Source organism: Somniosus microcephalus, chromosome 10 (genome assembly GCF_052327205.1).
Source record: "Somniosus microcephalus isolate GS21.2 chromosome 10, FLI_Smic_1.0, whole genome shotgun sequence".
NCBI lineage: Eukaryota > Metazoa > Chordata > Chondrichthyes > Squaliformes > Somniosidae > Somniosus > Somniosus microcephalus.
In genome coordinates this window covers 199,429,586-199,443,800 of record NC_140996.1, presented here as the reverse complement: position 1 = coordinate 199,443,800, position 14,215 = coordinate 199,429,586, and the positions used below count along the sequence as shown (strand labels likewise).

At 49.0% G+C, this 14,215-nt stretch overlaps 1 protein-coding gene across 6 annotated transcripts in view; it reads left to right on the top strand.

The window, feature by feature from the left end:
• The window catches only part of LOC147111992 (F-box-like/WD repeat-containing protein TBL1X), a 330,596-nt gene that overhangs the window by 306,291 nt on the left and 10,090 nt on the right, over positions 1-14,215 (top strand). For all 6 annotated transcript variants that reach the window (XM_085999446.1, XM_085999441.1, XM_085999444.1 and 3 more), the window contains 3 exons: positions 2,127-2,248; positions 5,717-5,791; positions 7,425-7,552. In XM_085999446.1, coding sequence (XP_085855572.1) covers positions 2,127-2,248; positions 5,717-5,791; positions 7,425-7,552 — 325 coding nt within the window. The remainder of the gene's footprint in view (positions 1-2,126; positions 2,249-5,716; positions 5,792-7,424; positions 7,553-14,215) is intronic.

Here is a 14,215-nt window from a genome sequence, read left to right as displayed (position 1 = left end):
TACCTCTTTATTGTTAAATTGAAATGTCTGCAGAGACAGGACTAGCAGGAAAATGTCACCTGTCAAAATTCCTGCCGCGTCATTTGCCCTCTACTGCAATGTACACCTGCATGAAGAACACAGTTGCTTGTCAAGACCTGATGCTGGCAGAAGTGGGGGCCTAGAAATATTAAAAGGCAGAGCAATACATTGCCGTAGAGAGAGCGGGAACTTTAAAATCTGGCCAATTTTTAAACTTAAAAAAAAAATCTTCGTCCATGACCCAGTGTTATGCTGTGTTATGAATATCAACAGAGCTTTCAGGCAGTCAGATTGGTCCATTTATGATCATGAGAAATGTTAGGTTATTGAACAACTTTAGGAAAAGAAAAGCAAAATACTGCGCCTGCTGGAAACCTGAACTAAAAGCAGAAAATGCTGGAAAACAAGCAACTGGTCAGGCAGAATCTATAGAAGGAGAAACAGAGTTAACGGGGTTGATATTAAACCCCCCTCCCCAGCAACGGGCAGGAGAGGGTCAGGGGGGTATTAAAATTTGAATTTACAAAACGCGATCCCATACCAGCCGCATGGCATGCCTGTGTCCCGCTGTCAAGATGGGTTTTTACAACAATCCAGTACTTTCATGGTGACCATTACTGATACAGGTAGACTATCCTTTATCCGAAAACCTCGGGACCAGCCGTGTTTCGGTTTTCAGAAAATTTCGGATTTCGGAAGGTGAGCGAAAACACTTCGGTTTTCAGAGTAATTCGGTTTGCGGGAGTGCGGATAAAGGATACGCTATCCCTTATCCGAAAGGGTGGGGGTCGGCGGGGGATCGGGGTCGGCGGGGGGGTCGGGGGTGGGGGTCGGCGGGGGGTCGTGGTCGGGGGTGGGGGTCGGCAAGGGTGGGGGTCGGCGGGGGTCGGCCGGGGGTCGGGGTCGTGCGCACGACTTACGCTGAGCGATTTCGGTTTTCAGAAGTCATGCTTTGCGCCACTTTCGGCTTTCAGAGGTTTTCTGGTTTCGGATGTGCGGCTAAAGGCTGGTACACTATATCTTATCCGAAATGGGGCGGGGTCGGGGGTGGGGGTCGGCGGGGCTGGGGTTCGGCGGGGGGGGGTCGGTCGGGGTCGGCGGGGGTCGGGGTCGTGCGCACGACTTACGCTGAGTGATTTCGGTTTTCAGAAGTGCGGAAAAATGCTACACTATCCCTTATCCGGCTAGGCCTGTAAGTCGTGCGCCACTCTGGTCATGTCGTGCGCACGACTTACGCTGACCGAAAAAACCTTCGGTTTTTTAGAGGGTTTCGGTTTTCGGAAGTTCGGATAAAGGGTAGTCTACCTGTACTAGCATTTTATTCCAGATTTATTTAATTGAATTTAAATTCCCCAGCTGCCATGGGGGGATTTGAACTCACGCCTCCGGGTTACTAGTCCAGTAACATAACCACTATGCCAGCGTACCCAATAATATGAGGTTTCAAATCAGCCCAAACTATGCTGGCTCTATCCTATCCAACACCAAGTCCTGCTCATCGTCAGCCATGATGCCTGTTGATGTAGATTGGCTTCCGGTTCCTCAATGCCTTAAATTTAAAATTTTCATTCTTGTGTTTAAATGTCTTCATGATCTTGACCCTCCTTATCTCTGTAACCTTCTCCAGCTCTACAATGCTCTGAGAACTCTGCATTCCTTAAACTTTGGCCTCTTGTGCACCACCCCCCCCCCCATTTCATTCAGCCCATTATTGTCAGCCGTGCCTTCAGACGTCTAGGCCCTAAGCTCAGGAACTCCCTCCAGAAACCTCTCTCTCCACCTCCCTCTTCTCCTTCAAGATCCTCCTTAAAACCGAACTCTTTGACCAAGCTTTTAGTCACCCCTCCTAATATCTTCTTATTTGGCTTGATGACCATTTTTGTCTGATTATGCTTCTGTTTAGCACTTTGGGGATGTTTTCTTAAGTTACGGGCACTGTACGAATGCAAGTTGTTGTTTCTTTAACAGGAGGTCGATCCACAGCGCTAGTTTTCCATGAGGGCAGCAAGTTGAAAATCTACTGCATTGATTTTTTTTTTGTGATGTTGATAGTGTTCTTCTATGCTTAGAATTCTTTGCTTATGTTTAGTTTGCTATTTTCACAGCTCCTGCCTTGGATGTAGATTGGCAGAACAACACTACGTTTGCATCCTGCAGCACTGACATGTGCATTCACGTGTGCAGGCTTGGCTGTGACCGTCCAGTCAAAACATTCCAAGGGCATACAGTAAGTTACAGTTTCAATGAATGTGAACGGTATTTTTGTGCAGCGCCAAGACTATGTAGCTTTAAAAGTACTGTATTATGTATTTTGTTGGCATTGGATAATTCTGTACAGGAAGCTTCTGTCAGAAGGAATACTTCTGGCTATTTGTTGCTCTGTGTGTTGGAAAAATTTTGTGTTAACATGAACATACATACTTGTGACAGAACACTAAGGGGGAGAAATTCGGTTGTTAGCGCCAACGATTAACGCCTAAAGAGGCCGAGAAGTGGGGCACTAGTCAATTTCCGGGCGGGCACAAGGCGCCTAGCACCTCGCCCCATATTGAGCATGCATTTAGCGCCGGCGCTAAACCTTAGCGCCCGCTCATGGGCGCAGGCTGATTATGACGTCATTTGAGTGTGCAACGCCTTTTGGGCGCCCCGGACCGGAAATTCAGTGGCACCCCCCTCCGTAGCGCCTGGCGCTAATAGTGACAGCTTACCTGGACCTTACCAAGTCGCTCTCGGGCTGGAGGAGCATTATTTAAAGGGGACTGGTGTGGTTTAAAAGCGACAGCCATTTTTGGAGCACAACTTCCTCGAGAGCTACAAAGAGTTGCTGAGCTGCACACTGAGAGCCATTTGACCACTGAGCCAGCGCAGGCAGACGATCTTCAGCCTTCTGACCATCACCTTGCTGTTGGTGAGCCTTGACAACGGGGAACCTTCCTGTGGGCACTTATTATGGGGGCTGCATTGGAGGGGAACGTCCTGCTGCTGAATCATCTGGAAAAGGCGCTGGGAGAGGGGGGCGGGCATGGCCAGACGGAGGAGGGCCAACAGACGTCGCCACAGCAGACCTTACGCTGGCAGGGTTTTCCGACAGCAGTTTTCCTACATGAACATGCCGGAGGAGCAGTGCGTCAGAAGGCTGCGATTTAGAAAGGAGGTGGTGACTAAGCTGTGCCAGCTGCTTCAGCCAGATCTGCAGCCTCAGATAAGGTGCAGGACATCTCTGTCGGTGGCTGAGAAGATGCCTGCTGGCCTGAACTTCTACGCGAGCGGCTCTTCTCAGGCTGCGCGTCAGAGGCTGATCAGAAGTAGCTTCTAGGCCCCTCTCTCGGAATGCTTGCTGCCATTCCAAGAACAGGAATGGAACCGGTCTGATACCCCCAAGCCTGTGAAGGGCAAGATGCATGTAAATAGCAGGCATGGCCATTGTAAATGAAGAAAGTGTTTCATTACACAAAATGTGGTTCCTTCAAACATGAGAAAGCTATGGCAACAGAAAGCAAAACTAATACACTGACACATAACTGCCTCTCACACCCGGGAGACTGTCCAAAACATAAATCACATTCCGACCATCTTCCTTGGCCTTGATTCCACTGCGCCAACCAAAGCATCCAATGCCCCATCAGTGAGGCGTTCCGCCCTCTGCCTCACCCTTTCCATGTCTTGCTAAGCTGGTGCACCACAGGTAGGCTCCCACCGCTTTGAAGGCCTACAAGGCAGTGAGTGTGTCTGGTGATGCCAATTGACCTGCCCCTTTAAGAGCTGGCCAGCGCCAGTGTGTCTCAGGGAAAGTGATTATTGACAGCACCTTCACTGCGCCCCGCCACCGCGAAATTGGGTTGCGCCACCGGGTTAGCGCCTTAAGAGTAGTGTGCAGCGCCTGATTTAGCGCCGCAATCACCTTTAGGGGCGCTGCAACCCAATATCGCGCTAGGTGGAGCTAAATTGCGCCTGGCGCTAAACTTTGCGCATCGCCAGGACTAGCGCCCCAAACGCGGCTATACCGAATTTCTAGGCCTAAGTAAATGTGTCAGACATAATGTAGACAAGAATCCTTTCATGGACTGGAAGTAACTTTCATCATCAAAGAACCTTTCTGAATCTTCTGAACAAAAATTGCTATTTCTTTTCAGTGCGTTGGCCATATAAATATTTTATCTAGTACAAATTTAATTGCTGTTCCAGCATTTAATAAGGAGATGTTAAAACCAAAAGAAAATTTGCCACTCCCAGCCTATATAAAATAGTTTTTTTGTGAGGAGAAGTGTGTTTGAAGGACTAAGGAATTGTCTTGTGGCATAAAAGTTGAGTGCAGTGATGCCACTGGTAGCGAGGTTGATTTGCGATGCTTCCCCATGCGACACCATCTCAACGAGGGTGATTTCTGATAAGTTAACCGATTGGTTGGTGAAACATACAGCATCGTTGGTAACAGGACAGTCAACATGGTTAAACCACAGACAGGCTAGGCTGCCCCCCTGTTAACTGTGTGATGGATGTAACTTGCTGCTTTCCACCGTGGGGTAAAAATTCTGCTGCGCCTGCTCCTGGAAGGTGCAGGAAGCTCATATCAGGATATTGCGCACTCCCAGCCTCTGATTTCCCCCTCATTAACTTTAATGAATGTAAAATCACAGGCTGGGAGTAGCAAATTTTCTTCTACGCGTTCAAATCATGTAGCAGGAGCAAGCGCAACGGAATCTTTACCACCATTTCTTTATGGTTTTGGCATGAGGTAATACATCCAGTAGATGGCCAACTCTTGACTGAAATCTCACAGCTAGGATTTGTGCAATGTTGAGATCTCTCTTATAACACTCTGTAACATTGCAGCAAATTACTTAGTAGAAGACAGGTTAATTGGTAGATCTGAATATCAGGCAGCTCTGGGACTCGAACCTTTGAGCTGTAGATTAAGGGTGTCACTGTTACTGCTATTCTGTGAGGGAGATCATGGTTACTAATGAGATTGACCTGGAGGAGTGCTCAGTGTTTTAGTTGACCATTCCTCCCAATTATTTGCTTGAGCTGTTTCTATGAACTGTAACAATTGATGCCCTCCATTTCTACTGCGGCTGGATTTGAACCTTGGATGTGCAAACACAGATAGTTGGGACTTGTGGATCAGGAGGCAGGTAAATTAAAAGCAAATAAGAAGGAAGGTAGAGTGAAATAAAGAAGGCAAAGAGCACTGAACAGAACAAGAACATTCAACAGTACACACTAACACCATACCACTCCCTTGAATCGGTCTCCAGGATCTTCCACAACCCCAGCCATTCAATAACACTTTTTCACTAGTGCAATGTACCAACTATATTATACTGTATACAATATGTTATAACCAAAGAAGAATTACAATAAAAAAAAATCAGAGGCAATGGTAGAGAGAGAACATAAATGCCATAGCAAATTTTTTTAAAAGGGAAAATTGTCCTGGAAACAAATAATAGGGAGAAAAACGCACCCAGAAGAAATCAGAAATAAGGAAGCAAAAACGATTGCAACAGAAAGAACTAAAGATTCAAGAAACATTCCCCAAACGATTGTGTTGCTGCAGCCAAAGTTCATTTACTGTCTAATGGATTTTGAAGATGAAATGATAGCAAAGTGCCATCTTCAGGAGATTGTCGACACAACAGATTGTTTACTGTTTATATTAGCAATGCTCATTTGCACTTCTTTTACATTTCAGAACGAAGTAAATGCAATCAAATGGGACCCATCTGGCATGCTGCTAGCATCTTGCTCAGATGACATGACACTGAAGGTAGGAAGACCTAATTATGGCCTGAATCCCTTGTCAACTGCAGTAATAAATCTTTGCATCAGCCACGATTTGCTAAAAAGCTAAAGGCTTCCAGCCTTTTCACCAAAGATCAGGACCATGTAGTAAGACAGAAAAAACTAACAGGCAAGCTTTTCTTTAAGTCCATTACCTCATGTCTTTTTTAAAAATTTGCTAATCTGATACACGAGAAGAGACAGATCTTAATGTCTTTCTCCTGCCTTATTTGTATCATATCAGCTGTAAACGAGGACATTTTGTCTGAGTAGAAGAGGGGTTTCCCGTCAAAAATTTCAATTACCACATAAAAAATGTTGAGCTGTGTCCAAGTGGTGTGGAGTCTCACTTTGGCTATATCACTATTTATCACTTCAGTTTATTTGAAACTTTCTCGACCCCTACACCTCCCAACGGCACCTCAGTATTTTAATATTTATCTTTATTCACTGTTTAAAGCTGCAGTGCCCTATACTTTCTGCTTTCAGAGTAAAGATTTAAACTTGCGATCTGTCTGAATAAAAATAGGGACTGAGGTGAGGAACCCACGTGGCTTTTGTGCAATAGTAATGGCAAAAATCAGCAGAGGGAAACAGCAGAAGTTGGCAATGTCTGTATGTAAACTCTTTCCTTTTTGATTTTGATCCCACTATAAAAAATACCTTGCAAATATATTGTATTGGGAATATATTTTTTAATGGCATGTAGGCATTGGGAGTTTATTTATAAAAAAATATATAGGAAGCTTCTCAGCTTCAGCTCACTTTATTGTGCATTGAGAAGATAATACAGGATCGCTTATTCTGAGATGTCAAAGGACAACTAGCTCATTATTACCACAAATTCCAGCCATTGTTCTGTTGCAGGCCTGGAATGGAGTTATGCGGATAAAGTGATACTGTTTGGCTGTGTGGCAAGCCTATCGGTGGATAATCATCCCACCTGTGTGCTGGAGTACAATAGCCTTTTATTGAATAGCTATTAGCAGATTATACATGTTCAGAATGGTTGACAGGCAAACAGTAATCCCTGGTAGGATCACACATTCCAAGTACTCTGAATGCTTCAAAGTGGTACTATGGCAGTCATTTTACCAAAGACTACAGTGCAGTCTCCAGCAAGTTATAGGGTGAAATAGCAGACCTCAAGATGACTAAGTTACTTGGTTAGTGCCTTATGCTCTAATCAGCTCCCTTACTACAATATGCTGATTAATATATTGTAGCCACTTATAATTTAATACTTTTGAATCAGTTACTGGAGCTAGTTTTGAGATAACAACAAAGCAGTTCATGTCATATATATAATGATTTCAAATGTTTGAGAAGCAAAATGAATCACATTGCAATTATATATTGACAAACAAGTAACAACATAACAGTGCTACCCACATCATTCAACATTCCTCCTTCAGTTCAATATTGATAATGCATTAAGAGCCTAAGAACGAGGTTGAAAAAACCTTATCTTCCACGTGCAGTCAGCCGTAGAATTTATCTTAAATTTATTTTCCATATAGATGATGCATGGCATTGTAACAATTTTAAAGCAAAGTTTTGGACTTGCAGTGGATAGTCACCTTAGATCACCGTATTGTTTGTGTTTCATTCTTGTACAGATCTGGAATATGAAGCAGGACACGTGCGTACATGATTTACAAGCCCACAATAAGGAGATCTACACTATAAAATGGAGTCCTACTGGTCCAGGCACCAACAACCCAAACTCTTATATCATGTTAGCCAGGTAAGATTAATGCTTTTTTTTAAATACATATGTAGTGTGCGTGTAGCAGAAGAAATAAGATAACCGCACTGAAAATTAGAAAAAATAAATGTTCAGTAAAACCAGTGCACTTATGGCACAGATGACTAACTTGTACGTTATTACTACCTTATGTGCAAGCTCCCACCTACACTCATACACCTCAAGCAACAACAGGACATTGAGCCACTGTAATTTCAGGCTGACTGGAAGAGTTGCCACCTTGTTACTACAACATCGTCAGAAGTAACCCTCCGCTGGAACGACTCATTTGACTTGTGAGAAAACACTTCAAGGGAGAAATCTTGCAACCTAAATCGCACAATTTCAACATAAATCCAGCAGCTGTTCGTAAACCAGTGCAGAGTTCAGATCAGCTGGGTTTCCACCTGATTGACAGAAAGGCAGCTACCCCAGGAACCGTGCCGGATGCGACCATGCTAGGCCCAGTGGCACCTACGGTGGCTGAGTGCAGACATAGGTTCCATTGTGGGCCTAAACTGGAGACCAGAGTTCAAAAGGAAATTAGCAATTGATTCCAGATGGATCAGTTACCATTGCAACAGTACCCATACATCATGGGATGAAATACTAAAAAACATTTGGCACCTTCTTATCTTGTTTCCCCTCTTGGAATGGCAAGATGCACTCAGAATTTCTGAAGCCTTGTTGTGCAACCAGAAGCGTGGGAATCCATCCCTATTACTGAAATGACCCTGTCCCCAGAATTTGGTATGGTCACCAAGAGAACCAAACAGTAGGTTTAACTTCTGCCTTGCTGCACTTCTGGCAGCCCAGAATTTGTAGACTATCCTTTTGTCCCATGACAGAATAAAACTCCGCGCAGAGCTAGATGTATAATATACAAGAAATGGGGCTGCACGCCAGCGTGGAACAGATTAGCAAGGCCTAGGTGCAGATTCTTTTTTCAGCAACTATTCCGAAAATTTATATTGTGGAATTACTGAACTTCCAGAAAAGATTTATATTACTGAAATTCCAGAAAAGAGAGATACAAAGGATACTGAGCAAGGTGTAGATAACAGACTCTCACATTGAACATTAAACAATTGTAAGGAGTGTGATGGAATACTCTTCACTTGCCTGGATGAGTGCAGCTCCAACAACACTCAAGAAGCTCAACACCATCCAGGACAAAGCAGCCCGCTTGATTGACACCCCATCCACCACCTTAAACATTCACTCCCTCCACCACCGGCGTACCGTGGCTGCAGTTTGTACCATCTACAAGATGCACTGCAGCAACTCACCAAGGCTTCTTCGGCAGCACCTCTCAAACCCGCGACCTCTTCCACCTAGAAGGACAAGGGCAGCAGGTGCATGGGAACACCACCACCTCCAAGTTCCCCTCCAAGTCACACACCATCCTGACTTAGAAGTATATCGCCGATCCTTCATCGTCGCTGGGTCAAAATCCTGGAACTCCCTCCCTAACAGCCCTGTGGGCGTACCATCACCACATGGACTGCAGCGGTTCAAGAAGGCGGCTCACCACCACTTTCTCAAAGGCAATTAGGGATGGGCAATAAATGCTGACCTTGCCAGCAACGCCCACATCGCATAAAAACGAATTTTAAAAAAAATCACAGTCATTACCATAACAACCCCAAAGGAATTGTTTCATCATTTATATATAATGTATGTTATGTTGTACAGTATTGTACTTCTACACCTCCTCATGTTTAACCTTTGGAGTGTCTATGGTGAGTTCTGTCATTGTTTTGTGATAATGTTGCAAGGTCATAGAAAAGATAACTTACTGGGGTTAATTTTCACTTTCACCTCCATTGAAAGCAAATGGAAATGAAAATTGGTGAGTTCGATAACGGCCGGGCGATCTGCTCTGGCAGTTTACCACCCAAGCAGTGAAGGTGAAAATTACCCCCATTGAATGTTGGTGTTCTTGGTTTGGAACTTCAAAAATAGCATTTGACCTGGTCACATCTATGATCGGTATTTAAAGTCTTGAGCCTCGATTGGTGGCGAAACATCTTTGGAGACATTTTTCGGCCAATCAAAGACTGCATTTGAACTCGGTGGGTCCCATCTCCAAAATTGGCAATGGGGTCTGACCGGCATGGGAAATAGGTAAAGTGTAAAAACATCATAATGTATATAAAAATGTTAGAATAAGGTATATTATTTTAAAATATAGATAGTAAAATTAAAAAAGAATTAGCACAAAGTCAGAGCAAGAACTAATCAGTTTTTAATTTAGAGTCTCAGGGCTAGATTTTCAGTCGCTTGCGCCAGCAGTTAGCGCCTTAAGAGAAGTGATTTTCGGGCGCTATGCGTGTAGCGCCCGGGCGCAGCGCAGTTTGCGCCCCGCCCCAAATTAAGTTGCCCGTTAGCGCCGGCGCAAAGTTTAGCGCCCGCCCGGATGCGCGCGCAGAAAATGACGTCACATCCTCGTGCAACGCCCTTTGTGTGCCCCGATTCCAAACTTCAGTCGGACCGCCCCATTGTGCGGCTGGCGGCCGGAGCGTTTGGAAAAAGGAACGCAACACAACCAGCGCGGGCCCCGGGGGGCGCAAATTAAAGGGGACGTACTCTCCAGTATAAAGGCCAGCCTTTTTTCAGAAAACACTCTTGTGCAACGCATTTCTGGAGACACAACAAGGAGGATAGCTAACTGGTTTCAAGCAGCAAGAGCCAGGTATTTTTGGACTCAGGCCAGAGCGCTGCAAGTGGCCTTTTGGAAATTAGAGTGTTTGCCAGGATTTGATGGGGGTTGCATGGGGTGCCAACGCGGAGCTGCAGCTCCATGTCTGTAGGGCTCGCAGACGCATTGTGAGAGGGGCAGCCCTGGCTAGAGGCAGAGGGGGCTACAGGCGTCGGCCACGTAGGCCTTACCCAGTCAGGCTATACCGCCAGCAGCGCTCCTACCTAAACATGAGTGCCGCGCGATGTGTTAAAAGGCTCCAATTCCGAAAGGAGGTGATTGCAGAGATCTGCCACCTGCTTCGCCGAGATCTGCGGCCAAAGCTCAGGTGCAGGACGTCTCTGTCGGTGGAAGTGAAGGTGACGGTGGCATTGAACTTCTATGCCACCGGCTCCTTCCAATACGCTGCTGGGGACATAGCAAACATCTCCCAGTACGGCGCGCATCGCTGCATCCGCCAGGTGACCGAAGCACTGTTCAGAAGGAGAAGCCAATTCATCTCCTTCCCCATGGCCCTGGAGAGCCAGCATCAGCGCGCATTGGGATTTTCCAGACTCGGGGAATTCCCCTTGGTGCAGGGCGCCATTGACTGTACGCATGTGGCTTTGCGGGCCCCTCTGGAGCATGGCGAGCAGTATCGCAACAGGAAGGGCTACCATTCTCTGAATGTGCAGCTGGTCTGTGACCACAAGCAGCGCATCATGGCAGTCAATGCCAGCTTCCCAGGCAGCAGCCACGATGCCTTTATCCTGCGGCAGAGTACTGTGCATGACATGTTCCAGGCACAGCCTCCCCCAAGAGGATGGCTACTCGGGGACAAAGGCTATCCTTTGTGCACCTGGCTCATGACCCCGCTCCGCGCGCCCAGGACCGCTGCTGAAAAGGCCTACAACGAGAGCCATCAAACCACCCGCAACATCATCGAGCTAACTATTGGGGTCCTCAAGCAGCGGTTCTGCTGCCTTGATCGCTCCGGAGGAGCTCTCCAGTATTCGCCGGACCGGGTCTTCCAATTTGTGGTGGTTTGCTGCATGCTACACAACCTGGCTATCCGCAGGACTCGGGCACTGCCACCTGACGTTGGACCAGCACCTCAGGAGGAGGAGCAGGAGGAGGAGGAGGAGCAGGAGTACGTTCCCAGGAGGGAGCGACCAGGGCCAAGGGCCGCACGACGCCACCTTATTACACGGTACTTCTAAGCCCCCTGTCAGGGAATGGCCAGGGGCCATGAGGGAAGATGAATGCAGCCGCTCCGCAAGCCCTCAGCCGGCGAAGCCAACAAACACTAAGAAGAACAACCATGGAGACTGCATGAATAAAGATAATTTTTTATTACACAAAAATGAAAAGCCCTTCCCACATGAATCCCCCAAAACAATAAACGGGCCCCACAAAAAGCCCAACAAACGACTCACTCCCACAAACTGGGGAGGAGTCACTCCACCTTTCTTCAAACCGGGCCTCAACGTCGGCCTAACGCAAAAAATAAGCCCTCCAACAACACAACCATGGGCAAAATAAAGATGGCCACCACCATATAAAAGGAAAGCTGCCCACACCCTCTACTGAGTGGCCCGCGAGGGCGAGACCTTGCCCAGCCTTTTGCCTCCCCTGCCCGGCCTGCTGCTCCTTCGCAAGCTCTGCCCAGTGGCTGCTGCGAGGCTGGGGGAAGGCGCCTGAGGCTCAGATGCCCTTCCGCTGGGGGGCGGCCTACACGGCGTTTGGGCCTCGAGGGGCCGTCTGCTGAGTGGCGCACCTGAGCCTGGCCACCATCAGCTGCAGCCGCTTGCCCTTGACGCCCCAGTGGGGGAATGGCGGCGACGGATGGCGCAATGTGGGACAGCTGGCGTCTGGGATGCGCTGGCTGGTGCTGTGGCGCGGTGGCACTCGGCCGGGCCCGCACTGCAGGATCCGCAACAATCAGCCGAGGGGCGGCTTGCTGGGATGGTCCAGCGCGGCGGCTGCCCTGGCGATGCCTGCCTGAGACAGCGCGTGTGGCAGCAGTGAGTGCCCCTGTGGTCCTGGTGTGCGCGCGCATCACAGCCGCCAGGGTCTTGACGGCATCAGTCAGCATGCGGCCACTCGCGGCAGTTGCTGCCCCGAACTCGCGCACACTGGTCGCCAGCGACTCGATGGCCTCAGGCATGCGCCCCACCACGCTCATGAGCTCCGTGTGGCGCCGGTCCGAATCCTCGGCCATCTTATCCAGCTTCCGCACCTCCTCCGAGGTGAAGGTGTCCGGACTGGAGTCGCGACTCTCCCGCTGGGGAGGAGGGGGCCGAACTAGGGGGCCCTTGCCACGTTGGTGGCGGCGAGTGTGCCGATCAGCAGCACTCCCCTCTGATCCTTCCCCCCTTTGGGGGGAAGGCCGCGGGCCACGCGCACGGCTCCTGGGTGGCTGGACGCCACTGGTCCCAGAAGCTGCATTGCCCTGCGACAGTTCCTCCAGGCACTCGTCCAGTGAGGAGGTGTCAAGCATTTCCTCCTCTCCTGCGGGACGTGACTGTTCCCCCGAAGGTCCGGCTTGCTCCTCCTCCTCCTCCTGGTCGGAGGTGCTGTCACTGGCAGCTTCAGGGTCCTGGTCGTCACCAGCTGAAAGCAGGAATGCACAAGAGTAGCTTCAGAGTGAGGAGACGGCGTCAGCGAGGGAGTTAGGACTGGTGGCATTCAGCGCATTGGTGGGACAGTGGCAAAGGAGGTAGCTCGGATGGGCCAGTGCGACGCGAGAGGGCCAAAAGGCGAGGTCCTTACCATTGCCGGGCAGTGGAGGGTCGGATACTCCGCACGCTGTGGGGACAATCACACGGGCTCCCATGAGCACACACACGCGCTCCTCCAGCCGAGTGAGCTTCTGCAGCTTGGCGCGGCCACCCCTGGCACGCGCCTGGCGATTAAACGCTACTTTAGCCTGCAAGAGAAAGGACGGGCTGTAAGTGCGCAGTGAAGCCCTGATGTAGTGTGCACTGCCTCCCATGGTGGAATAGCTTGGACAGAGTGAAGCCCTGATGTAGTGTGCACTGCCTCCCATGGTGGAATAGCGTGGACAGAGTGAAGCCCTGATGTAGTGTGCACTGCCTCCCATGGTGGAATAGCGTGGACAGAGTGAAGCCCTGATGTAGTGTGCACTGCCTCCCATGGTGGAATAGCTTGGACAAAGTGTAGAGTGCCGAATGGCCATGTGATGCTCATGACTGTCCCAATGCTGCTGGCTGAGGGCTGGCCAATAGGACTTTCAGCTCCCTTTGCCCATCATGTCAGGTGTACATGCAAGAATGAGGAGGAGACTGGAAAGGCTACTCACCTTCACAATCCTGGTCAGATCGTTGTATTTTTTACGACATTGTGGGTCCTGGGGGCATCGCCAGTGAACGTCACCCTCTGGGCGATCTGCTTCCAGGCTTTGGTGTAGTCGTGGTGGGTTGGATTCCTCCCACTCTCTGGGAATAAGATCTTGCGCCTCACCTCCAGAGCTGTGACCATTATGTCCAGATCACCCTCTGAGAAGCGCAGGGCACGCTGACGGGCCTTCTCTGGCGTTGCCATGACTCCCTGGGGCTGAGCAGCAGTGTTGAGGCCTCTTTGCAAGGCTGCAGTGTGCAGGGCGTGGCAGCAGACCAATTCGTCCCTTCCCCCTTTAAGAGCTGGTCGGCGCCACGGGGTCTGCTGTCAGTCCAAAAATGACCGCACCTGCGCTGCGCCCCGCCTGGGCGCTATCCCTCTGGACCGCCGGCTTAGCGCCTAAAGATAGGAGTGGAACGCCTCTTTTAGCGCTCCACCAATCTCTTAGGGCGAAGCCACTGAATTTCCGGCAACGGGGCGCTACTTTGGGGCGGGCGCTAACTTCGGGCGGGCGCTAAGGTTAGCGCCCCAAAACTGTCTATACTGAAAATCTAGCCCTCAGTCTTTTCTCAATGAATTATGGGCAGTTTGTGAAGTATGTCCTTGCCCAATAAGAACTGGAT